This window comes from Xiphophorus maculatus, chromosome 22 (assembly GCF_002775205.1).
Source record: "Xiphophorus maculatus strain JP 163 A chromosome 22, X_maculatus-5.0-male, whole genome shotgun sequence".
In the NCBI taxonomy this organism is placed as follows: domain Eukaryota; kingdom Metazoa; phylum Chordata; class Actinopteri; order Cyprinodontiformes; family Poeciliidae; genus Xiphophorus; species Xiphophorus maculatus.
This window is the reverse complement of record NC_036464.1, coordinates 26,399,782-26,427,083: the sequence shown is the minus strand read 5'-3', so window position 1 is coordinate 26,427,083 and position 27,302 is coordinate 26,399,782. Positions and strand designations below refer to the sequence as shown.

At 38.8% G+C, this 27,302-nt stretch overlaps 1 protein-coding gene across 3 annotated transcripts in view; it reads right to left on the bottom strand.

Annotated features, from left to right (window-relative positions):
* The window catches only part of mcm8 (minichromosome maintenance 8 homologous recombination repair factor), a 28,449-nt gene extending 6,208 nt beyond the window's left edge, over nt 1-22,241 (bottom strand). The window contains exons 1-22 of one of the 3 annotated variants that reach the window (XM_023327625.1): nt 22,115-22,241; nt 21,388-21,598; nt 21,169-21,234; nt 20,682-20,764; nt 20,448-20,597; nt 20,240-20,337; nt 19,972-20,170; nt 19,515-19,600; nt 19,329-19,349; nt 18,918-19,063; nt 18,693-18,767; nt 18,473-18,611; nt 17,879-17,909; nt 17,646-17,783; nt 16,630-16,690; nt 16,388-16,468; nt 15,809-16,004; nt 15,502-15,715; nt 5,419-5,628; nt 5,258-5,334; nt 3,829-4,018; nt 2,955-3,690 (exon numbers count right to left, since the gene is read on the bottom strand). In XM_023327625.1, coding sequence (XP_023183393.1) covers nt 3,598-3,690; nt 3,829-4,018; nt 5,258-5,334; nt 5,419-5,628; nt 15,502-15,715; nt 15,809-16,004; nt 16,388-16,468; nt 16,630-16,690; nt 17,646-17,783; nt 17,879-17,909; nt 18,473-18,611; nt 18,693-18,767; nt 18,918-19,063; nt 19,329-19,349; nt 19,515-19,600; nt 19,972-20,170; nt 20,240-20,337; nt 20,448-20,597; nt 20,682-20,764; nt 21,169-21,234; nt 21,388-21,574 — 2,541 coding nt within the window. In that variant the 5' untranslated portion in view covers nt 21,575-21,598; nt 22,115-22,241 and the 3' untranslated portion in view covers nt 2,955-3,597. Of the gene's footprint in view, nt 1-50; nt 189-2,372; nt 2,479-2,954; nt 3,691-3,828; nt 4,019-5,257; nt 5,335-5,418; nt 5,629-15,501; nt 15,716-15,808; nt 16,005-16,387; nt 16,469-16,629; nt 16,691-17,645; nt 17,784-17,878; nt 17,910-18,472; nt 18,612-18,692; nt 18,768-18,917; nt 19,064-19,328; nt 19,350-19,514; nt 19,601-19,971; nt 20,171-20,239; nt 20,338-20,447; nt 20,598-20,681; nt 20,765-21,168; nt 21,235-21,387; nt 21,599-22,114 lie in introns of those variants that run through there. The other 2 variants (XM_023327627.1, XM_023327626.1) reach the window with 2 other exon arrangements.
* Between the last annotated feature and the right edge of the window lie 5,061 nt (nt 22,242-27,302).

Sequence of the window (27,302 nt, the reverse complement as noted above, 5' to 3'; positions counted from 1 at the left end):
AATAAGACAAATTAGTAAAAAGACAAACTATGAAAAGCTGAGAGTGTTACCAGGTCAGTGGCTCCTGCCAAAGTAAACAGACCCAGGCTGAGGTCAAAGTGCTGCTGGGTGATCAGATAACCCAGATATGGAGCCAGCAGAATCCGACACATACACAGCAGGTTGGGGACTGTCCATGGGTTCTCATACTGCAGAGAAAGGGGTAGACAGAGAGAGGAAGAGGTTACAAACGGGTTACAGATGGAAGTTAACGGAAACAAAAAAAAAAATCAAAGCTCTTCCTGGAGCAAATCTCGTCTGTCCACTTATCTGTGCTGACTTATCTGTGGGGTGTGGAGGGAACACATATCATCTTTATCATTTTCTGTTACAAAAGTTTTAAGTTTTTTTTTTAAATTGAGGTTGTTTTGACTTGAGGAAAAGATATTTAAAGGGGCCAGTTAATGTCACCAACAAACACGAAATAGAACTGCTAAAAACTAAAACTTTAACGTCAGTGGAACTACCAGTGGACTGTTAAAGCAGGGGGAGCGCAGAGCAAAAAGTTCAGACTCTGCACATTTGACATGCATGTGAAGGGGAGGTCAGTACTTGGCCCGCCTTTATACAAGACCAAAAACACAACAACACAACCTAACTGACAGGCGAAGTCTTTGTCTACCTATGAAACTGAGAAAAAAGGTCTGATAATCAGCCGCTATGTCGCTTAATTCAGCAACTTCTCGGACAAAAAAAAAAGTAAAAACATTGGCATCAGCAGGTCAGGATTTTTAAAGTTAAACTGCAATTGGCACACCTCCTAATTATCACTTTAAAATATTTGCTGCTCTACCTACAAAGAGAAAAGTAAAAATTTCTCAACAAAAGTTTATGTTCAGACTGTTCTGGTAAACCATATGAAATGTTGGTGGCTGCTGACCTTTAACTCCACTTCATGCAGAAACATTAACTCTAGATTTACCTAGAATTTTAAGCAGAAGAGCATCTATCAACTTAAACATGTTGTCAAAAAGAGCAACAAACAGAAATGTAGGTTGTCTTCTTCAAGTCTGGCTTAAGATCACAGTATTCATAGACAGGCTGTCAAACAGGAATCAAGCTCCACAATAACTCTCCAGATTTTTGTGACATTAAAATGTCTCACTGTAGTCAGTCAAAGACAATCTGCTGCTAACAAATATCGATAAACGAAAATGTTAAAATAATCAATAAAATGATGATAAGGACAACAGTAGACTAAACCAGAATGACTTCCACTCCAACACCTGGGGTCTGAAGAATTCGATGGATGAAATCCGCTCTGTTGTCCTTAATTCTTTCCGAAAGGTCATGCTGAGGAGATCAGAACATTCAGCTTCAGGTCTGCAGTTCTTCTCTCTGGAAGAGAATCCCTGGGAGTCTGCACTCAGTGCGTTTCAAGGGTGATTTATAAATCAAGCCTATCTGGAGACCTTTTACAATAGACATGATCTGGGCTGAAAGGCGACAGATACACTGCAAGCAAGGTCAAGTTCTCCAAAACAATACAGGTCAACAGATTGTTTTATCATGAAGCCACACAATCTGAGAAAGAAATAGTTTTTGTGCTGTGGGAGGAAGCCAGAGTATCTGGAGAGAACCCATGCACAGAAGGAGAGCGCATGCAAACGATAGACAGCAGGGTCGCACTGACCACCGGAGCCTGACCTGTCGATTCTGGCCGATACTGATTCTTTTTGGTCTGAAATGTTGCTAAATATAACAAGAAAGTCTGCCAAACACTGAGCACATTTTTAATCATGAACAATCCAGACCTTCTCATAAGGAACATGATGCTCAGAATGGCACTTTCAGTCCATCCTGGGTCATATTTTCACAACAATAAAAAGTGTTATTTCGCTAAAAGCATATTTTTTGCCAATATGCAGATTAGTTCAAATATTCTGCCAAGGCTCCATGCAATTAGCTGGGAAACTTTTTAAACTACTCTGAATAATTAATTACTGTAGTGTTTGATAGGATCAACTTGAATGTATGTGATTGAATACATGTTTTGATTTTCCAAAGTGACTTAAGACATTTGTTCTGAATTGGTGCTTTATAAATAACCTGAATTGAATTATGATGCTGTGTATTTCTGCTGTTGGAAAATAATCAAATGCGTATATAGGCCTAAACTTACGTCCGCTATATTTTGCTGTTCTACAAGTATAGTAACTGATTAAATTAATACAGTAAAAAAAAAGAACTATAATGTTAGCATCACCATGCCACCTTTCCTCTTTTAGTGACCTTGGTTGAACTGTACTTGCTGTCCGTGTGGGAAGCTGAAGCTCTCTGACCAGTGGGAGGGTTGACAGCTATGGCTGCCTCTGTCCCCTGTTTGGACTCACCAGTTCTTTGAATTTGAACAGTCCTTGTCCCGGCACCGTGTCCCTGTCCGTTACTGTGGACTTGTCAGACGCCTCCTCTGTCTTCCTGCTGCAAAGTCCTCGGACTCTGGGGAGAAACAGCGGTCTCAAAACGGCCGCTGACCTTTCAAGACCTCTTCGGTGTACAAGCACAGATCCCTCCGCGAGTCCAAACGTTTTCACTCGCTGGACGCTCGAGCGCGAACCCCGGCAGTCCGTCCATTTGAGTTTGAAGAGCCACGAGCCACTAAGCCGAGGCCGTGTGAGCCTCACGCTCACCGTGGCAGGTGGTTGTCCGAGCCGCCATATTGGGAGCGCAAGCCGACACACACCCGGGCAGCGCTCAGGAACACTCGCTGCCTTGAGAAACAGTGAAGCGGAAAGCCGGCTCAAACACGTCGTTATCATCTTCGAGATGCTCGCATTACTGACCGGCTGCCCGTGCGTCGTTTCCCCGCGTGCTCATCGTGGGTTACCGATCCTGATGACAACCCTGCGAGGGCAACAAAGCTGCCATGTTACCGGAAATGCATACGGCACAAGATGTCGTAAAACAGGTGGGTTTCAAAATAGTTTCAGAAAAAAGTTCCTTTATTCTGCTCAATCTGAGGCTGTATTACATTGCGTCTATAGACTTAATATTTACAAATAAAGATTCCAAAATAAAAATATATTTCTAATAAAAAATACGTAAACGATAATACTTGTTTAAGATTCGCCGTTTTTTTTTTAAAAAAAGAAAGTATTTATAAAACCATTTTAAAATAGTCTGTCGTATTTAATGAAACGCTCGACAGAGACAGACAATAGTTTGTTTACAACAGAATTTGCACAAACAATAGTTGTACATTTTTACACATTTATCTACATAAAAAGAAAATTCCTTTTTGAAAATAACTGTAGTGAGATTAAATAAAGCCTGTAAACAATTAGCATATTCATGCACTTTGGCTCGTATGTGAACAATAGCTACTACAGCTGGAGGAGACTTGTATTCCTGTCAAATGCTGCAGTAGACATTCAGGAAGAAGCACTTTAGAGGGTTTTTGGCTGGATCTACTCCCTTATTTTCTTCTGACGTCAGCATTCCCTCTACTCGTTGCCTGAGAATATTATCCCCACACAGGTTTTCTTGTGTTTTTTGAGTTTTTACAAATAACTGAACAAACACCAAGTAAAGTCTGTGTTGGGCAGTAGTGTCCAGCAATCACATGGTCTGAAGTTGGTACAACTTGGGCCCTTTCTTAAGCAGGAAGCCCTGTTCATTGAGAGAACTCAAAAGACCTTGAAAATCCATCACCTGGAAGAAATCAACAGCATAAAGTTGTCATTAGAACTGGGATTGTAGAGAATGTACTAACTTTACTCACCCAATAATAATTATATAAACGATTAGCCCGTCTATGTGTTTAACTTTTTTCGGGTCAAGAGCTTTCACCTTTATGTTCATTTTGTCTGCTACAGATCGAATCGTCTGCAGGTCGAACTGCTTCTGATTGGTCCTCTGAGCGTGTGAGTGGAGGGCGCTGACCAGCCGCTTTGCAGCGCCTTGCTGACTCATGCCAGAGCCCAGCTGAGAACGTTCAAAGTCCAGGTTTCCCAGGCCGTCTGAATATGTATCAGCTAGACTTCAAATGGAAACAAAAGATGTTTTACGTCGCAGAACACAACACAAGACAGGCCCTGACCTCTAGAAACAAGCAGACTTTTACACTACCTTGTTTAGAATAGAAAAAATTCAAGTAGGGATGCACCGATGTAAAAATTGAAATAAAAAACAAATAAACATTGTTTGGACATTAATATTGGCCCAGTTTTACTTTTCAGACCAATACCGACATGTTAAAAAATGACTAACATCAGCTGATACCGATATGTTGTGCATCCACAGTTAAAAGAAATTCAGTGCTTTGCAATTATATTATATACCTTCGACATTTCAGTGTTTCTTTTTTCATATTGTCACAATTTTGACAATTGTGTGTGGTTCTCCAAGTTGTTCTGTTTTTTTCCAGTGCATTTGTATAGAGGCCTGTCACGGTAACAAATTTTGCTGGATGATAAATTGTCCCAGAAGTTATCGCGATAAATGATAGCACTGTTGGATTTGAGTCCATTTTCAAAGAATGCAACGGTAGCAGCATAATAACGCAAGAACCCATTCTCAAAAACCAATAATCTGTAAATTCTAATGAACAGTTAAGACTGGAAGAAATTTTAAATATCTAAAATAAATAAAGTAACAGAAAACGACAAATAAAAATTATCTACGAAGTCTCTGTAAACAAAATTCACCAAACTGAAGACTTTATTATCCAGTTTTTGGGAGAAAGAGAGAGAGAGAAAAGAGGAAAAACAGTAAATCATTCATATGGAAATTATTGAGTTTGTTTTAATTTATCATTTGATTGATTGATTTACTGCTTATGGCAGGAGGCCTACAGTTATACTCACCCCCCTCTGCTAAATACTCCTAAATAAAATCTAAATAAGCAGAAGTCCTAAGTCTTTACTTGTGTAAAACTGGTAGCAATAAACCCAAAATTACTCATTGCAGCAAAAAATAACTCCAGACAGTATTCACTACTCAGGCAGTCTAAATGCAAATGTGTCACAATTTTTAGACTTTTCTTCGCAAAATATTGTAGAAAATCATGTTATTTCTCTTTAATTCACATTTATGAACTTCTTTGTGTTTGTCGATTGCATGATATCTCAATAGAAAAAGTTCAATGGCTATCAATACTTTTGGAAGGCACTGTTTAGGGTTAATAGAGTGAGGAACTTCATTAATTTGGCGAAACAGTGAGATAAAAATAAATAGAACTAAAGTTTCTTCTCATTTGCTGACGTTGCTGCAGAGTTACCTGTGTTTCATGATCTCCACCACATCTTCAGCATCACTTTGTGTCGCCAGTTCTCTGAGCTCCAATTTGGCTCTTGCCTAGAGAAAACCAAACAATCGCCGGAAAAGAAGATCAGAACTTCAGCAAGCACTCACTAAATACCTCAGCCCAAACCAACCCACCTCGGTAAGTCTGATTAAGGACTCCAGCTGCCGTGTGGTGATGGGCGTGGCGTCGGCCGAATGCGCTTGGGATCTCAGAGATAGGTAGAAATCCTGAAGGGTTTTTGCCGCTTCAGGAGACAGCGTGGGTCGGACGTACTGACGGGCGTAGCTGATGTACTTCCTCAACAGGCATGTTGGAATCACATCGATCGATTCATTTGCTGAAAACTGGAGACAACAGGTGGGATTGGTAAAATCTTGACAGGTTGTACAAATGCCAAGGAATGCTTAAGTTTCAGTAGACCTCTCTACTTTAACATTCAGTGTTAGAGTTGCTGACTATGAGATAAAGAGTCTGAGATAAAGAGTTCATCCTAACATTCCAGTCAGCTGATACTTTGGTGCCAGCTTACATCATGCTCTTGTGTTGAACATAAACAGAGAAGCTAGGATAAGGACGAAAGACAACAAATCTCCATGTCAACAGGGGAAGATTGTAACTCAGAAATATGATTTAAATAGTAAATAGTAGATGTTGAAATGAAATCTTTTTGGAGCAAAGGAAAACTTTAAAAGAATGTAAAACAGGCTTTTCCAAATATAAAACAGAGTTCACATTTTAAACTGTAATTTCCACTGCATCCCCTTGAAGTGCTTGAGCAAGTAAAACTGCTAAGGGACAATCATCTGCCCTACAAGGTCACTGATATTTCAAACCTAGCCTGTGCCATAACAGATAGAGGTTAAATGCTTCAAAGAAAGTTTTGCTCGGCTCTTCTCCCAGACAGACACAGAGATGCTTCCTCTGATGTAGACTCTTAAATAGCTGCATTTATATTGACTACAGAATTGCACAATATGACACTATGAAAATAATGCCGCTTAATAGAAACACGGCAATTTTGAAAAAAATAAAACATTTTTGATAAAGGTAGTTTTGGCACTAGGGTGAGGTGGTATTTTTAGCTATATCAAAATTAATTCATTTCGCAAAACTGCAACGGAAACACTTTTTTCGCATCACGAGTCACGCATTTAACAACCGGATATTGCCGCTGGCGCAGCATGTTTTTTAATGACCTACTGAATGGACAAAGTTATTCGTGTGATTTTTATTACGTATTTAATAGAAACACAGCAAATGTAAAATGGAATTTTTTTGACACTAGCCGAATATTGGCAAAGTTAGTTCAGTAAAAGCATTTACACAGAGGAGTGGTGTTACTACAAACTGGTAGTGGCGCTAAAGTATGATAAACTCACTTATCTTAAAAAGATCAGACTGTTTTAGACTGCCTGGTAGAAAAGGCTGGCTCTGTTCTGGGGACAAGTTTGGAATCTCTGGATAATATTATGCAAGGAAGAATTCTTTATACAATCAAATAAATTACAGACAACCCACAGCGTCCTAAGTATCAGACAATAATACAGCAAAAGAGTGTCTTCAGTCAGGCTTCTTCAGAGCTGCTGTAAGATAGGCCGCTGCAGGAAATCCATCCTACCCACATCAGCATCTAAAACAACTCCTTGAAGAAAACTGCATAATTTGATTTTTTTTATTTCCTTCTGGGATTAATAACATGTTTTTAAATAAATATGAATTGCATGAAGCCGATTTCTAATGAACACCTTATTATTTCTGAACATTTTCAAAATACCATACATTACTAAACATTTCACGCAATGCTTGCCATTCTAAGTAGAAATGTTAACTACACACCGTCTCAAAATACTTTTCAAATGCAAAGCTACAACAAATAACCACTGATGTGAAAGAATACACCAAGTGTTTATAATTGCTGGCAATGAGTATTTTAAATCACTGTGGATAAATTTTGGCCTCAGAAAATTGTTTTAATTCAACCACACTAAATGGTGTTTGAGCATTAGCAACCTGTTTAAGGTCTTGTTGCTGCATCTCTATCAGATTTAGGTCCAGTTTTTGACTAGGCCACTCCAAAACCTTCAACTAAGCTTTTGTTGAGTGTTGGGTAAATTGTATTATTAGTATTATCAAATATTCGTTGTATCATGTAGCCTTGTAGTTACATTTAGATAATGTTTCTGTGTGTTAAATAACTTTGATTCCTTCCTGAGGCTTCCCTGGGAAATAGAGGTGACAGCTACTCTCAGCAGCTGTTGCCCTGCAGGACTTCCTACAAGACAGAGGTGCTAGTTGCTCCCAGCTGAGTTTATCAGTCCTGAAATAAACTCAGCTCTTCTTTGTGCTACAAAGCCGTTGCTTTGAAGCTATACAACGTGTCCGATTCGACGCCGTGCTTGGAGCAAAAGGGATCTAGAGTGTAGATAACATGTGTCTAGAGAGTGAATGTTATTTAGCGCTGCAACCATGTGATGAATTGTTAACCCCACCCCCTTAGGGTTGCAATGCTCTCTGTGATAGGGACACTGAAAGCAATAAAAAAGAGGAAGCAGGCAGATGTGTTTCAGAGCAGTTTGGAGATTTGTAACTGAAAGCACATCTCTGTCTGCTCTCCTCACGAGAAACAAAGAATCTAACTCTCTTGTCTTTCCTGTGTTTGTTTAATAGGTATTTAGACCTGAAATTATTTGGTCCTTCGCAGCCGGATGTCAATATACCGGAAGGATTCCAGCGGGCATGGTCGACTCCAGTAAAGACCGTGCGCACGGCAAGTTTCCTAGTGGAAACTTATCAGAACCTGTTCAAGGGCTGGCGCTCGGCCTGCCTGCTGGGATCTGACGGTTGATGGCTCTGAGGGGAAGACAGAGGGTGAGTAGATTCTTGTTTAAAAGTGTGGCGAATGACTGAGGGTCATTGCGCGAATAAGAAAAACCCTGGAAATTCTAGACTCTAACACAGGGGTGGGCACTCCTGGTCCTCGAGGGCCGGTGTCCTGCAACTTTTAGATGCATCTCTACTTCAACACACCTGAGTCAAATAATGAGGTCGTTAACAGGACTCTGGAGAACTTGACTGCACTTAGGAGGAGATTCAGCTGTTGGATTCAGGTGTGTTGGACCAGGGAGACATCTAAGAGTTGCAGGACACCGGCCCTCGAGGACCAGGAGTGCCCACCCCTGCTCTAACAGGTAAAAATAGGGCACACAATCCGTGAAGGACGTCCGAAGTCCTTGCGCAAAAGTTCGTGGAAAAAAAGGCGCACGGAGCCTAGTGCAGACCTGCAGTAAAATTTAATAAATTGGAAGATAAAAATAAAAAATAATAAAATTTAATCAATTAGGCGATAAACATAAAAATAATAAAAATTTCTCGATAAAAATAAAAAATAATAAAATTTAATCAATTAGGCGATAAACATAAAAATAATACAAATTTCTCGATAAAAATAAAAAATAATAAAATTTAATCAATTAGGCGATAAAAATAAAAATAATAAAAAAAATTTCAATTCGATATATAATGATAAAATTTCATCAACAATAAAAATATTTAAATCAGGCACTAAAATTGTAATTGGAACGGATGGCGGAGTCCGGCTAAGCAGGAGCTTAAATTCCGCAGCAACAAAACGTGTGATTGTGTGTGTGATTGGAGATATAAATACCACTTGGTGTTTTATCTCATATAAAACAGTAGGGTTGTAACCAGCAAACCTGTCTTGGATGCACAGGTAAGAACCCCCCACTCGAAAGAGTTGAAGCGGGGGTTACCACTACAGGTATTTTTAATTGCTGGCCTACTGAAAAGATCTCCAGTTTATAGGATTCCCTAGGAGTCGAAAAAACTGGGCAAAATTAAAAAAAATAAATAAAAAAAAATGGGGAAAAGTATAAGCAAGAATAAGCCAACAGACAGTTTAAAAACAAATGACTGGACATATGTTGAAAATCAGGATCCGCATAAAATAAAACATTTAGATAAATGGATAACAAACTATAACTTTGACGGCCGTCTAAACTCACAAAAACTAACAGTACTGCAGGATAAAATAAAACAAAAAACAAAGTCAAAACCAAAGAAAATGCGCAAAGAAGGGTATGTGGATGTAAGATTTTGGTTAGAATTAGCACAAAAAAGAGAAGAGGGGGAAAAGAAATCAAAGAATTTGATGTTTTATAGAAGGGAGGATGATGAGACAAGTTTCAGGAGTGTGAGAAGGCAGGCAGTCGAGCAGCGAGCAGCAGGAGGGGGAGGGGAAGTAGCTGAAGTTACCAAATACCAAAATAACAAAACAGAAGGGGAGAAACAAATAGTACAAAATGCAAAACTATACCCCGACTTGCCCTCACCCCCACAATATGAGGAGAAAGGTAGTGAGGGGCCTATCACTAGATCACAAAAAGCAAACTTTAAGTGGTCTAAGAACTGGGGAGAAACTTTGGTGCAGGGAGCTACAGCTCCCACTGGGCTTTTTCTCCCTCCCCCATGTTGCCCTTTAGAAGAGCCAAATAGTCAGCCACACACGACTGATCTTTATCCTATGATACAAGTAGCAAATCCTAATGCAGGGGAAGATGGAGCAGCACCCACGATTCTGGTATATAGAACGTGGACCCTGGAGGATATAAAAAAGGCGCTAGAAGGGATCACACCTCTTAAAGAGGATGTGAACCGCTTTGTTGAAGAAATGAATAACATACGTGAATCTTATCATTTAAACGGAAATGAGGTTCAACAAGCCTGGATGACTGCTCTAGGCAGTGACTGGCATCATGTTCGAGGAGACTGGACCCCATTATTAGCAGGGAACCCTCCTCAAGTTCTTGCACACAATAGTAATGAATTAACAAACAGAGTTAATGCTTTAGCAGCAAGGACAGTTCAAAGATATCAACGCAGAGCAAACTACACTGAGATAAGTAGAGTCAAACAGAAGGAGGAAGAATCGTTTGACGAATACAGCCTGAGAATGACAAAAGTATTTAGAACACACAGTGGGTTGGTGGAAAATGATGATGAAAATGGTCCATATAAACAGCAGCTAAAGAATGCATTACACGCAGGGTCAAAAGATGCGATTAGAGCATGGGTAGCTAAACATTACATAGGATTGGGGACTGGGATTTTAGATGAATACATTAACCACGCTATACACGTAGAAAAGGTCTCAAAAGAAAAGAAAAAGGTTTCAGGAACCTTTATCCAAGATGAGGGGCAAATATTATATCAAGAAAGGAGAGGAAGAGGAAGCTTTAGGGGTAGAGGTCAGAACCCCAGAGGACAGAAAGGGAGAATGGGAAGAGGGAACTACAAACAAAACAACTTCAGACAGAAAAATTTAGGAGGATGTTGGTGTTGTGGGAAAGAAGGACACATAGCCAGATATTGCCCAGAAAAATACATAGATCAGTCAGCATGACTAGAATCAGAAAGTTTAGAGAGTAAAGAGGTCCAATTAAATCTACAGGATTTATTATCTATGGACAGTGTAAGACCAGAAATAACTCTTTTTATGAATGGTAAACCTGTAGTTTTTCCTTTGTGACACCGGTGCATGTAGAACAACATGCAGAGAAAACATTTCTGGGGTAAAGATTAGTGGGGAAACTGTCGTCGTGAGGTCAGCTGGGGGAAAATTAACGCAAGTAAATGAATCAGAGCCAGTCTGGCTTAGAGATCCACAGGGACAAGCTTGCCAGTTGTCCATTTTGATGCTCCCAGAATGCCCAGTAAACTTATTAGGCAGAGATGGCCTTATACAGCTAGGATTAGCTTTGATTCCAACCACTGATGGGCACATAGCAGTTAAAAGGCAGTCAGAAATAAAAAAAGGAGATTTCTTTGTTGTTAAAGGAAATGGAAATCCACACTATTACTATACATTAGATGTGCCCAACAGACCTCCACATAACTTTGCTCAGGCACTCCTGGCAGAGGGGGGTAAGGCCATCTCTGCCCCCCAGGACCAAATGCCTCCAGACATCCATCCATCCATCCATCTTCTTCCGCTTATCCGAGGTCGGGTCGCGGGGGTAGCAGCTTCAGAAGTGTAAGTTGCCTCCAGACAACTTACACATAATTCTTTGGTTCAAAAATGCGGCTGGGCCTGATAAGAATTATGAAGACAGGCTCAACAAGGTCACTCCAGCTAAAATCACAGTGACCTATCTGTATACAGATACAAAACACACAGCCGTTGCAGCTGTCGCTCTTCCTGATGATTTAATATTTTTGGACAGAACGTGGACCTCCCTGCATGTATCTCTGTTTAAATAAACTAAAAAAAAAAAAAAAAAACACAGATGATGTCTTTTCTGGGGTTAACTAACTATTGTCGAAACTGGGTGCCTAATTATGCAGTAATAGTGGTTCCTTTACGCAAACTAATGTATGAAATAGATCCTAAAAGACATGCAACAATTAAGTCCTGAAAAAGAAAAAGATATTTGGATTAATAATGGAGTAAAAAATAGAAGATCAAATCTATAAGTGACCTGCAAACAAGCCTATTTTGCAAATGACAACTTGTCTAAGTGGGCTGCCATATTGAGCCATGGCGTTTTCACATGTCTCAACAGGGGGGATGGTAGGACAGATACATTAACATTACTCTATTTATGGATTTATTTCTTTTTTAAGAACTTTTAATGCATTACAAAAGGTCATTTCATTTCAAAAGTGCCTACAGAAATAAGAGAGGGCTGCAAAGGAAATAAGGAAATAAAGTGAATAAATAAATAGCTAAATACATGACTGATTAGGTAGAGAAATAAATAAAATAAAAACTGTGTATAGAATTATGCACTAAAATAGTAGATAAAAATGTTGATAGAATAAAATACAATTAGCTACAATGGGACTTTTAAAATGGGTAGAGGATACAGACAAAACAAAAATCTTTAGAGAAACAGGCTCTAACTGGAAGAGGCATTGCTCAGATAACAACAAACTGCAGTATGCAACCGATTCTAGATAGTTTCACAATCAGTCTTTTCAAACTGACCAAAACTTTAGGATAGATAAAATATTATTAAATCTACAGGAATTATGGATGATTAAGACAGAATAAAATAGAAGTAACTCACTTGTTGACTAGAAATTGATTGAATATAGAAAAAGTTTGCTACACTGTACAAATTTGTTGTTGAAGGATAATATTAAGTTAGAAATAACTTATGGGTTAATGAAAGAGGATCTGGTGGAACTTTTGTAGAGAATAATGTAGATCAGGGGACTTGCAGCCCCCCCCCTTGCAGCAGCTCCGCAGGAGGGCCACAGTGCTGTGCTGTAACTTCTACCCCACTAGATTCAACTAATTAACATGTGAAGCCTTTTTGCATACCACTATTTTTAAGTGCGAAGTAACCCCCACTTGCAGTAGCTCAGCAAGACAGAACGGGAAGGTATGATGTAAATCACTTTCTCTCCCATCATCTAAAAGTACCTCTTGACAAAACTTCAGACTATAAGTTACAATTTTAGTAGAGGAACGACAAAAAACACCCCAAAAAGGTTTTAAGTTCAAATTAAAATTAGATGAAACTAAAACATATCTGATGGTACAAGTGAAGGGTTTTGGGAAAATAGTAATGTTGAAGGTTTAAAGCATGCTAAAATAAATTATTCTGTTTGTTTTGAAAAGTTTACCTTTTGGGAAAAAGGCAGCATTGACTTTGGTAGAATTTCTCAGGGAACATCATAAACCTGTTTCATAAACATCGTTATTTAAAGTGGTAGAAATTGTGATGCATTAGCAGGTAATGCATCATCAGGGGGGAGGTTTAGGGTATAGGTTTATCTTTTATATTACTTAAATAAAATTTTTTTATTTGAAGAACATGTTTGATCTGTGTTACACATAAAAAGTGAAAGGAAAGATATGGTCTGGTGAAATATGTTTCTTTTGAATGGATTTGAGTTGTTCTCCATTGAAAGATGTTCTGACAATGGGCTAAAGTATTTTGAAACGATAGATAACAAATTTATAGCGATTAATGAAGCATATTTTGGTAAATTAACTTGGGAAAACAATTATAGAAATTAAAAATATTATTGTGTTAGCCATTTTCAGAGCATTAATTTAATGGAGCAAGAATGCTTTAAGAAATGTTTTGAAGAATCTGTTATTGATTAAAGTTATCACTAATCAGTAAAAGTACACAGGTGGGATTATAATGATTTTTCTAAACTTGATTTTTGTTTTGATTTACATCCATTTAAAACGACTTTGAATAAAACTTTAAATTCAACGACAAGTAAAAAGACCTAGGTAAAATTGGTATATTTTGAAAATGTCTAGATTTGTTAAGTTGACATTATAATTTCTCCAAGTTTAACTCTTTTGAATTTTGTTTAAGGAAAGCATGTTGAATGTTTTAGACAAATAACCAGTAAGATCTAGTTTGTACTATAAAAGTAATTTATACTGGACTGTCTAATTCACATTGATATTCATTGTTTTGATGATAAATGTAAACTGTACAACTGCAGCAAATGTTAAGCTTTTGTTTATTGTTTTGTTTTGTTTGTTTAGTTCTATTTTATAAGATTGGTTTAAGAGGAAGATCTGCATTTGTTGAACATTCTGGCAAAACATTACTTTGGAAACATATCTTTTGAAGCTGGTGATTACAGGGTTTTGGTGTTTTCCATCAGTTGGAGATATGATATAAAATAATTGAAGCGTAGATTGAATAGATCACATCCACCATTTAATGAGCAGAACTGGACAAAGTAGGAGATAAGGCTTCACGTGATGAGTTGCTCATGGCTAACTACATACAGACTGGCTTGGAGTTCTGAGCTCCAAGCCTGACTCTGAACTCTGCAACACAAGCTGTTGTCTCTGAGGCAGAGTGCAACTGCTTGGAGAAGCAGTTGCACACTTGTTTTGACGATAACAGCCACAGAGCCACGAGCGTTGGAGAATTCACTCGGACACAGTGAATTGAAGATATTTGTGATGACTACACAAATGAATGATGCCTTTGGAGAATCTGATCTCTGTTTTGTCATTACAGTTTTGCAGCTGTTTCCCTGGTGCCTGCGGATGTGGTCTCATTCAAAGTCTGCTTCTTTGATAAAAAGGATTAAAGTAATTCCCTTGATGGAAAATGACAAAGCAAATTTACTTTCTTTAAGTTAAGCCATTGTTTGATTATGCTGACACTGATGATGACACTAGAGAATGTTGTACTTATGTTTATGTCGATTAAACTCCTGTCGATGATGCAATGTCTGTTTTAACAACCTGTGATAGGTAATGGCACAGATGTATCCTTTATTAGAGAAAAAACCTAATGTTGACAAAGAATACTCTGATGAGGATTCTTCTGACAGGTATCCAGATCCTGGCTTTTGGACTGGGTGTGACCTCTGAGTGTAAACATGTTTGCTTTCCAAAACATGATCTCCCAGCTGAAAATCATTTGAAGTGACTGTTTTTGGAGTTATATGAGCAGTGCAACAAATATATGATAAACAGGGGGGAAATGTTGGGTAAATTGTATTATTAGTATTATCAAATATTCGTTGTATCATGTAGCCTTGTAGTTACATTTAGATAATGTTTCTGTGTGTTAAATAACTTTGATTCCTTCCTGAGGCTTCCCTGGGAAATAGAGGTGACAGCTACTCTCAGCAGCTGTTGCCCTGCAGGACTTCCTACAAGACAGAGGTGCTAGTTGCTCCCAGCTGAGTTTATCAGTCCTGAAATAAACTCAGCTCTTCTTTGTGCTACAAAGCCGTTGCTTTGAAGCTATACAACGTGTCCGATTCGACGCCGTGCTTGGAGCAAAAGGGATCTAGAGTGTAGATAACATGTGTCTAGATAGTGAATGTTATTTAGCGCTGCAACCATGTGATGAATTGTTAACCCCACCCCCTTAGGGTTGCAATGCTCTCTGTGATAGGGACACTGAAAGCAATAAAAAAGAGGAAGCAGGCAGATGTGTTTCAGAGCAGTTTGGAGATTTGTAACTGAAAGCACATCTCTGTCTGCTCTCCTCACGAGAAACAAAGAATCTAACTCTCTTGTCTTTCCTGTGTTTGTTTAATAGGTATTTAGACCTGACATTGAGCCTTTCAGAATGGACTTGCTGGTGTGTTTTAGGTCTTTGTTCCACTGCCTCCCCCTAGAGCGCCTGAGCTTTGTCACAACTTGGTGGCCGGCTGGTCTCATTCAGGATTGTCTGTTTTCTGTCCAGAACCAGTTTTACCTGCAGTCGTTCAGACAGCGGCATGGCTGCATGCTGCAGCAGGATGGAAGTCTCTGGGTCATTACTAGTTCTGGTCACCGTGGCGCTGCTGGTTCTGCCTTTCCCTGCCCTGTTGGCCATGACGTGCTCGGACAGCTGGCGGTCATGTGACTCATCTGGGATGTCCAGAAGAAGGAAGACAACATCGAAGCGGGAAAGGAGGGCGGAGCCCATTCTACAGACACAACAGAAGGAAATTAAAGCCAACTGTTCCACTTTTACGTCCTCCTGAAGCAGCTGCTGGAAGTTACTAGAGGTGAAAACTCACTTTAGATTTTCAGAGACAGTCTTCCCTCTGTTGTAGTGGCCTCCGACGGGGTTAGCAGCAGCAACAACAGATGTTCTAGCAGGCAGAGAGGAGACGATGCCGGCCTTAGCCAGACTCACCGACTGCTGCTCCATGGCTTCCAGCAGAGCCTGCTGCTGACTCCCCAGCTTGTCGAACTCATCAATGCAACAAAGGCCTGGAAGTACAGGAAGCAGGAAACCAGGAAGTCAGCCTGACACATGGACTTCAAATTGTATCAGATTGAGGTATTTATTCAATTCACCATCAACATTTCTGCAATACATCTATTTTTGCAAACAGTCTATGCTTAAAAATCTCCACAAATATTAGTCTTGAAATAAACTTATCTACTATCAGATACTTAAGTACATTGGTGAAATTGGCATTGCTAAACCGCACAGTTATTTCATTAAGTCATATTTTCAAATACATTGATGTTTGTACCCAGCGGTGACAAAAACAAGAATAAAAAATCAATATGGAAAATTAATAACGGTGTTAGTTTTGGGGAATTTCAAATGAACTTTCCCAAAGTGAAAAGGCATATACTTTGAGTACCTTGGTCAGCCAACACCAAAGCGCCTGCCTCCAGAGCATAATCTCCTGTTCCAGAGTCTCTGGACAGACTCACTGTTAGTCCTTCGGAGGTAAACACAAAATGTTACATTTTGGAACCAGAATATATATAACCATAGTCAAAAGAACATTGAGTGTATATAAAAGATACAGTCCTGGTTAAAAAAACCCAGCACACTCTCTTTCAATTCTAGGATTTGAAGTATAAGCACATAGAGGCTTACCTGTGGTGCTGGTGCTGTTGCCGCATACATAGATTCCCCTTGGAGCCACGTTACACACTGCCTGTTGAACGAAGAACAGAAACCAAAAAGATATGAACAGTTAAACCTTCTCAGTCGGTACCGTCACAAAACGATCAGGCCTGTCACGATAACAACTTTTACTGGACGATGAATTGTCCCAGAAATTAATGCAATAAACAATAACATTGTTGTTTTGAGATCATTTATAAAGGGGCTCTATTGTGTGTATTCCAGTCACATAGTGCCATTTTATAGCACAATCAAGTAACTATGTTAACTTGTTACAAAAGTGCTGAATATATATTTATTTATTTTTAAAGGCATCACAACTTGGCTCCTCTATTAACCCTTTAACAACGTTTTTACCAGTGTTTTACTGAGAAGTAGCTCATATAATGAGCTCAGGAGATGTGCAGTTCCAGTAGGTGTCTGCTAATTGCTGGTGACTAGTCTGAAGGAGCTGAATGAGCTGGAAGGTTGGAACTAGGTCCACACAAGCGTTGTGCACAGCTGAATAGTTGCCACGGAAGATAAAAGGATTTTTCCAACATTCATGACAAAAATCAAAGCAAAACTCCAGGTATGTTTTTGATGAAAGAATAACAGTATGACGTGATGCCAAGCTCAAAAAAGTCAATTTTGGATAACACTTCCCCTTCAAGGAATATATTGATATTGGCATAATAATGCAAGTTTGTCCTCTTAAAGACTGATAAACTTTAATTTTGTACATAAACACTCCACACTGAAACTGTAAGATATTTTAAATATCAAAAAATAACTCAACAACAAAAAAGATTTATATATATATTTGTTTTTATATAAATAAAAACCACACACAGCCAAAACCTTTAATAAAAAGGAATATGAAGACTCTGTAAACACAAGAACCCTTCAAAAAATATTAATCACCAGAATGAAAGTCACTGAGCTCATTTCAATCTATCATGCAATTAATTGATAAATTGCTTATTGGGACAGCTCCTCTGTGTTACCTGTAACATCTGACTCTTCCCCAGTCCAGGGTCTCCCACCACCAGGATGTGAGGGTCTCCTCTCACCGGGACGCTGCTCTTGTCTGCGTGTTTCTGTCTGCCCCCAAACAACGCCAAAGCCAGGGCAGCCTTCACCAGCTGCCAATGTGCAGGAAAACCAGCATGAACACTGAATATGAGCAGCATGTCTGATTGCTCTAAGAAATCACAGACTAATTTCAGTCTGAACTCACCACATGGCCAAAGATGGCAGGACACAAAGAGCTGGAAGAAGTCGGAGAAGTGCACACATTAAGAGGGTTAAAAATCTGTACAACTACACTGCATCCAAACATAAAGGAACAGTTATCCAAAAAAAGATCTCAATGAAAGTACAGAGTGCAACCTGCTGCCTGTGCGGCGCAATTGATGTAGCAGAGCAGAATTGATCTGCAAGTAATTTTACTTTAGAATTAATGACATGTTAAACATTTCATCCAGTTCAATTAAACAGATCCATATAGGTCATGTGTTCAACAAAAAGTCTTACCAAGTCCAAAAACTAAAAAGCATATCTCTATAATCGTTCTATTAGCTCATCTGTGTAATCATATAATATCTAGAAATTCTGGCACTGATTTGGTGTGGCTTGCCATCACAGTCCATATCGCTAAATGCAGCAATAAAAATAAATTTAACTCTTTTATTTGATTTTCCCTCACTATCATATTTTTCATACCCGACTGTGAAGATTTACATAAATCATTATTTAAAACCTTTTGATGATTTTACAATAATACCACGAAGCACAAAGCAGTCAAACATACTGCAGACAGCGATAAACTTACCGCACGATGAGTCGCAGCAGGTTCGGCTGTGACTGGATCTCCTGGATGGCGTAGAGCTCCTTCAGACTGAACTCCTCTCCTCCTGTACGATCTTCCCTTGATCCTCCTGACCTTTCACCTCCACATTTGGACAGCTGACCTGAATATTCAGCTCATATTAACTCTGTCCTGAACTCTTAGAGGGTGATGTGGCATGGATCAAAAACATGCCTGCCGGTACCTTTGGTGCTGCTGACTGAAGTAGCTTCGATGTAGAGGAGAAACATGCATTGATCTTTATTTCCTCTGGAGCTGCCTGCAGTCAGAAAGCAGATGTTTGAACTATGTGATAAAGACATCTGATTGGACGGGTGGTGTCTTTAGTCTTATTTGTCACTGCTGATAGCTATAGGGAATAGAGTTATGATCTGTAATCATGACCAGATATTAATATGTATGTTCGCACCGTCATTGATGACTCTGACTATCCCCGTAACGGTGACTGCGTCTCCTGGGACGCAGCTGTCGCAGAGGTCAGAGGTCAGGTGACACTCCACGGTGCGAGGGATTCGTCCCGTCTCCCTCTGCTCGCCGCCCATCAACTCCTGCACCCTGAGGAGGTGAGAGAAACGCGTTTCACAGAGCTCAAAAAACACTTTTTTTTCACTTTTGATCAGCCTTTCATAATCTTTTTCCTTTCATATGGAGGTAAAATGTCAGCCCTCTAAACAGTTTTTAACATTTTTATTTGACTTTTTAAAAAATTATATATGTGCTACAAAAGCCTTGCAAAATCTGTTACCTAGTAAATTACAGACACATAAAAAAAAAATCTAAAACTGAAACAAAATTTATGTCACAAAATTGTAGAACTTGCCGTATCTGAAGACCACGCCTTCTGAAATCAGCAGCATGTAAAAGTAAATAAATAATCCTTTATAACCCCATAAATCTGTCTCCACAATGTCCCAAGCTAGAATTTACGGCCGCTCTTATAATCTCTGTAGGCCAAACCCAAAAGCTTTCATCTCCTCTACACAGAATATGATCATTATGCCCTTACTTGATGATTTGCCAGTCTACTGTCTTTGTGGAGGGAGAACTTCGAAGAGGGATGAAGGAACGAGTACGACATCCAGGCTGGATACACTACGTGATAAAACAAACAAAACTGTGTGATTTGTCTTAGTGACCAAACAGGGAATAGAGTTATATACATAGAATGATCTTTATGGGCCAAAAAACCTTTTTTCTGTGGAATACAGTCATGATAAAATAGCTTAGTGCTTTAAATAACATAAAATAGGTAAAAACCAGTGATGGGTACATTTCCACTAATCTGAAATTAGCAGAGCTAACTTTTCATTTTAATGCATTAGCATATTTGCTAACTTTGAAAACAGTTAGAGCACTTAGCTTCCTCTAAATTAAATATTCCAGATAAATGAATGTAGGTTTGAAAACCTTCAGCTAAATTAAGTTTGACACCTTTTTGAAGTTTTCGAAGTGTGTGTTCAAACCTTTGTGGGTGTTGCATATTTCCCATGCTGCAGTGGTAGGGTCAGAATGCTGGCGCAGGTCTGGCACTTGAACGCCATCCTGGTACACTGAGGTCTGATGTTGCTCACCCGGACCACGGTTCCTCTCACACACACCATCCGGCCGAACACGCTGGCCCGCAGAGTCCGCAGCGGAGTCAGCGGCTCGTAGTTATACAGCCTGCAAGGGAGAACCTATGGCTCAGCTGGGACAGTGAAAGAACTTCTTGCTCTGTATGGCGGGCAGTACCTCACACTGATATGAGGAATATTGATGATTGGTGTAGCAACAGGAAGTTCCTCGTCTTGGAGCGCTGCAGCTTGTTTTTCCAAATCTGCAGTCAACACCTGAAGCACACACACTCTTCAGTTGGAAATGTAACAGCATGCGAACTAACTTCACAAATTAAAATAGATTTATGGTAAGAATATTACATTCAATGGCTTTTTGTGTTTACCTGATGAATGGCCACGCCCAAACAGTTCAGTATCACGTCTGGCTGTTCCCGCAGGTCTGTCACAATGTCAGTGAGAGCTTCACACACGGCTTTATTCCCAGTTAAATCTGTGTAATCCACCAACACGCTGCCCTTGCGCTCAATCTCATCCTACAGAAAAACACAACAGTTCTCTTTTACTCACCTTTAACCGAGAAAACACAAAGCATAAAAACATACCGACACAGGACTGACTTTATCATACAGATGGATCTGGGACATGAAGTACTTCTCAAACACTTTGATCTTCTCCACACTGGGTGAGCTCTCTATGAAACCTTAGCAGGAAAAAATGGAAATATTATCAAAATAAATACATTTTACTTTTACTGTGTAGAGCCAGGCTTTACTTAATGTCTACCAGGCTAAGCTTTGTTTGCTAACTAATTTTAAATATGTTTTTTGATACACCAGTGACAGTGAAAGCAAAGAAGGGTTGAAGAGGATTTTTGGTCAAACTGTAGAAAATGGTGAACACATAGGTATTAAAATTAAAACATTACACAAACATATAAAAATGCCATCTTTTGTAACAGATCAAATTAATAAAATTAGGCCAGTGTAAGGCTTCTCATGCCAAAACAAAATGCAAAAAGAATTATTAACATACAAAATATTAAAATTTACCAAGTTAAGTTACAACATGAGGCTACATATGTCCTATAGTGACACATTGACTTACCTTCTGTGAAATACAGAGCCCAGCCTTTGTATGGACACAGTGCATCAAGAGTGGTCTGGATTGGGGCTGAGTGGACAACAGTAAAGCAGTCTGGATGAAGCTCAAAGAACTTTTGATTTATTCTAAATTAATAAAAATGGTGACATGAAATTTTTGGAGGTGATTTGAAATGAATAAAGCAAAATTCCTGCTAGTTACAGAAATAATAATGGAGCTCACCTCTCTGAGAGCTTAACGCTGGATTTCCACTAACACCACCTCCTCGGCTCCCTCCACCTCCTGCTGCTGACCCTCCTCTCCACGGCCTCCTCCATCCTCCCTGTCCTCTCCATCCACCGCTTCCTCTTCCTCTCCATCCCTTGTTCCCACCTCTCCATGAGCCTCTAGGGGTTCCTTCTGTACTCATAGCTTTTTTGATGGAGGGGGGAGTCTAATTTTTTTTTGAGAGTTAGAAGAACAGATTTCACCTTTTTAAAATGCTTAGTTAAATGAAAACACACCTGCTGCTTATACAAACGAGTCACTGTGCAATTGAGATCGTACATCTAGCACAGGATTTATCACTGCAGTCTTCCAAGAGAAATAAGCCATGGTCAACACTTCTATCACATGATACAGTCAACGAATAAAGCAGGTAGCCTACATAGTTAGAGTTATTTTTAGCCACAAACACTGGCTTTTTAAGGTGTTTCCTAACTCCATTGGCTTTTATTTAGCGGTTGTCAGACATGATGAAAATGGGCAATGATAGAGAGGCATGCGGCAGAGGGATTCGAACCTGTGACGGTTGCGGGTCGTACGCTGTCACCTGCGACACCGCGCGCGGTACTCACATAACACCTAATTTTTTAGTTGTTTTCAAGTACACAGAGATAGCTTAAAGAATATTATTATTATCTTATATTATCATAGAAAACCTAAGAAAACTACATAAGGTCGTACGTACCTTTCGTTTTGGGTCGATAAGACTATAACTGTTCTGTAACTAGACCAGTCCACTAAAGAGCACTTTTCCCGAAACGCTTCGATAATTTCTGTTAGCTAACTAGAGTGTCAAAATTCCCTCCACTGACAACAAGCTTCTTCTGCTGCTGCTTATAACACCCCAGGTAGCGAGGTGCTATACTGCCCCCTGAAGGACACCAAAATAACTACAGATATAGATTCAATGCACTCTCTCTCTCTGTATATATATATATATATATATATATATATATATATATATATATATATATATATATATATATATATATATATATATATATATATATATATATATATATATATATATATAAGTGTTTGTAAAACAAACACCAAGTGTAATTATGCATAGGAGTCAATATTTGGCCCCGGACATAGACATTTTCAGCTGTGAAAAAAGAAAAACATCCAGGCAGACCAACTGGCCTCAAAAGCAATCTGCCCTAAAATAGAAAATAGGCAGTAAGAAATATAAAAAAAATAAATAAATCAAAATGAACATAGACAACAGTTTGTAAACAGCATGTAAGAAAAGTGATGGAAATTCACACACAGAAAAAAACAAAATATAGAAATGCTATTTCTCAGAAACTGATATGAAAACTTGAGCCAAATTATATAAAGGTTTGAGTTCAGTTCTTTACTTTCTACTAGCACAATCATATTGCCAACTGCTAATTTGACATTTTTTGTTATAGCTTCAGTTGCTTGCTTTTTGATAAAACTATTGTGTCTTCGATAAAAAATAAAGTGTAGTAACGAACTGAAATACGTATAAGATTAAGAACAAAAGGGTTTGTAGAGCGACTAGAGAAGGACAAGAAATCCATATTAGTTATCTAGCTCCATCTTCTGGACATTTTTATAATAACAAGTATTGTTAAAAGAGCTGCACTGTTTGTTATCAATTTAGAAGTACATCAGTATAAATACAATTCATTTACACATTCTGAGGAGCCCACCCCTACATTTTCTCAACAGCTGATTTGTTTCCCTCCATTTTTTTTTGTAAAATAGATCTAACGCTCACCAGCATTTTTCAGATCTGATCATTGATTCCCAACAGTATTTACTGTAGGTCTGGACTTTGACTGGGCCATTCTAACATGTGGATGTGCTTTATAGAATTTTGTTACTTAATGAGTTCTATCGAGTTTGGCAGGAATATATGTGCATTTCTCCTTAATTTAACTTCAGATTTACATCCACTTCTGCATTTTTGACAAATTAACTGTGGATTTAGGGTTAATAAGATTTGCAAGAGTCACATTTTCAGTATAAAAGCACAGTTTTCTAAATCAAATTTAATTACCTTTTTAATAATTTGATAAATAACTATTATCTATGTAATTTTGCTAATTGTATGGAAATTGATTTTGTTTTATGTCAGTATTTTTTTATGTTTTATTTAATGTTCAGCATATTGTGTGTTTCTTGTGTGTCATGCAGCTGTTCCCCAATAATTTCCCAATGCTGGGATCAATAAAGTACATTTTAAGGGACAGTGTCAAATATTTTTGAGGCATTTACATTTACAGCACAATTGGCTAACTATGTAAACTTCAGTTATTATAAAAATGATACATATGTCAGATATGACTTAAAAGAAATTTCAATTTGTAATTTAATGCCTTGAAATTGGGCCTCGGTCTCTTTAAGAAACTCCTACTCTGCCTTCAGGAAGTCATCACGACATGGGTCCTCTTTTAACCCTTTGAAGTTTTTATCAGTGTTTCACTGAGAAGCAGCTCCTATAGCAGCCTCAGCAGATGTGCAGATCCACCAGATGTTTGCTAATTGCCATTAAATATATTAAAATATCTGGTGGTAACTGGAGAAAATGTAAAAATATTCAATGGCTATAAAGACACAACTCATATCTGAGGCTAAATGGGCAAAATATGATCCAGGAACTTGTTTATTTCATTAAAGTGAAAAAAAAAATCCTCATCAATAAATGAATTCAATATGATTTCAGTGACACAACTCAAGATAATCATCTAGAAAAAAAACAAAACAAAGATTGTCAACACAATTTCTAAACTAAAACCTGCAACAACAACAAAAAAGCAAAACACAAATTTTCTGAAGTGTGTGTTCTGATGGGGTGGAGAGAGACAATGAACAGAGAGGAAAAATCAATGGTTGAACTACTGTGGCCTGCAGTAGTTAGTACTAATAGTCCAGAATGCACACACTCAAGAAAATGGAGACAGATGATTAACTGTGTTGTGGCAGGTTGCTGCAAAGGCCAGAAGAAACTTTTGTAGTAGAAGCAGACAAAGAAATTAAAAGAAAAGTGTTGCGCTCCTAAATTCATCCCCCGGTGTTATCACTCTGCCATGATGAAAAATAAAAACACCTCTGCTTGTGTGTGTGTGTGTGTGTGTGTGTGTGTGTGTGTGTGTGTGTGTGTGTGTGTGTGTGTGTGTGTGTGTGTGTGTGTGTCTCTTCGGTGTTTTCAGGAGAGTAATTGTGGAAGTGGAGGTGCTTGGTGGGAGCTGAGGGGCTAACAATCATGGCCAAGAGATGGATGTGGAGAACATGGAGAGGTGCAAACTCTCAGCTAGGCGTTTAGTGGCTACGTGATCAATCAGGAGCGGGTCGATGCGATCCAAAGCAGTTTAGCAAACAAGAGGATTTCATTTTTCAGCTGTTTGTTGTTGAGCAAGACCTCAAGGCTTTGAAGTCCGATAAGTGTATCGCTGCTGCTGACATGACAAGAGTATTGATATGTCTTGAAAGAGTCTGAGTGCCAGAGGTGAAAGATGCCATTCAGTGTGTGTGCGTGTGCCATGTATTTAATACCTTGTGGGGACACATATTACTTTGTGGGGAACCACTGGTCCTTGTGGAGACTGAAGCCTGGCACCCACAAGGGGGAAATGCTGTTTTTAAATAAGAGGTTAGGGTTAGGACTAAGGTGTGGCTTGAGGTTTGGTTAGGGTGAGGGTTAGGTCTGTAATGGATAGGGTTAGGGCTAGGGTAAGAGGTAGGCTATAGAAACGAAAGAAGTCAATGGAGTGTGTGTGTTATTGAGTTGAGTTGTTGACGGAAAGTCAAAAGTGTCAAAATTCCCTCCACTGACAACAAGTGAGATATCTCAACCAGAGATATCTCACTCTGGTTGAAATACTTCTTCCCCTCAATTGGGGTTTAATTTTAAGCAAATTTCTTCTTCACAGTACACATTAAAATGTTTTTGTGATGCTTCTTAGATGTTAAAACATGGAACTGAAATCTCATTCAGATTATTTTGATTCTCAAAAAGTTCAATTGTTAATTGTCACCCTAGCTGGTTAATGTCTAGTTTGGTTCTAGCCAAGCTTGGTGTGTCTCTTGGTAAAAAAAACAGCTCCTCGTTCGATGCTTTATCCAGAGGGTCTGGATACTCAGCTGTTGAGAAACGATGTTATCTGATTTTACCAAATCGCTAACGTTTGGTGTGATGTACGTAATGTGTCAGCTCAATTGTGAAGGAAACTTGGCTGTGTAGCATTCTGGAATAACAACCGTCCCCAACTGTGAAGAGAGTAGACAAGTCAAAGAAGATGGCTGTTAAAAAGAGCAAACATTCCTGTTCGTCCGACTTTAATTGTTCAATATTTGGAACATGAACTGAGAGGCTTCATTCACTTCCACCACTGCCATTGCCGAACTATGTATCCTATGGTTTCCTTTGGTTAAACAAATTGTTTTGTTATTCAAAACTATTTATCTTTCCAATAGATAGATAAAACTGTCCATCAGGGGTAAATAAGACCCCTGTAAATAAACGTTGTCTTGTCTCATAAGCCTACTATTGTGTTTCAGTTCATCTTATGAGCTAGATATATCATCATCCCTCCATTATCTAGACAGTAAAATAAAATAAAAAATATATATATTTATATAACTTTTCTTGTGGTTTCAGTTGGTTAAGTTCTGATGTTCATTAAGAATAATATGAAGAACTGGCCAAACCTTTGCATCTTTATGCATCTAGTATCCACAATGATTATTTGTGACCTTTTGTTTTGGATAACCCTTAAATATATTTTTAAGAATGATTTTAACATTTCTGAAGCTGATTTATCTTTGTTCTTCTTTCACTGTCATTGTAGCACAAACCTTTGCAGTGTTGTTCCGTGAAGTTTGTTTTTTCTTCATAAATTCACAGAATCTCTTATTGTGTGAAAATATCTCCTCAGTTCATACCAGCTGGTTCCCCTCAGGAAGCACAAAGCCCTGTGATCAGTTGTGTCTCTCGGAGAACAGCACAGCCCGGTGTGTGTAGGTGGTGGGCCGTCGCCACTTTGCTGCAAAAGAAAATTGAACTGCCAAACTGTCATGGTATTGCCCTGCAGAAAGTAGTAGATGTGGACATTCATTGAAAGAATGTACACCTAATGTAAAAAAAAAAAAAAAGTATTGCTGCCTTTCAGATTTCTTCTGTTTTTGCCTTTTTTGTCATTCATAAAATATACTAAGTAAATACAAAAAGCAGGTTTCAAATAATGATTCCATTTGCGGAGGGAGAAAAAAAGCTATCCATACCTTCCTGATCCTATGTGAAAAAGTAATTGCCTTTAAACCTCTATCCTGGCAACAACAGCCAGCAGTACTTTGTGAAAAGTGGTAATGAGTCTTATTTTGCTGAGGAGGACAACTGAAAAGAAATAAAAAAGTTGTTCACATGAATAGTGGGAGAAAAATAAAGAGGACAGCAGTTGAGAACATCCTGGGTGGCCAACGAATGTAGCAGCTGGAATATCAATTTTATCACCCAAAAAAAGAAGCAAGATTTCAAAGCTAAGTCTTCCAGACCAAATAGATGGGTTCATCACACACTGCCTTTAGCAAACCCACACCACCACACACACCCAAAATTAGATGTGACATAACAACTAAGCAAACACACCCACCACAAGACGACATTGAAGCAGAAATCCAGCCCACACTCTGGGTCTGAAGACCCAGAGGTTGGCAATGTGCTGTCAAGTGCTACTGACATTTCTGCCTTTAACACTGGCTAGCAGACTATAATTACAGAACAGGGCTTTTCAGCGGTTATCTGAAGGTAACATATGCATAAAGACACCAGCAGTATGTCTGACACAGAAACTAAAACCTGCCGCTTAGACTCTTTCTGCCAGCAGCAAGTCTTTTCTTCA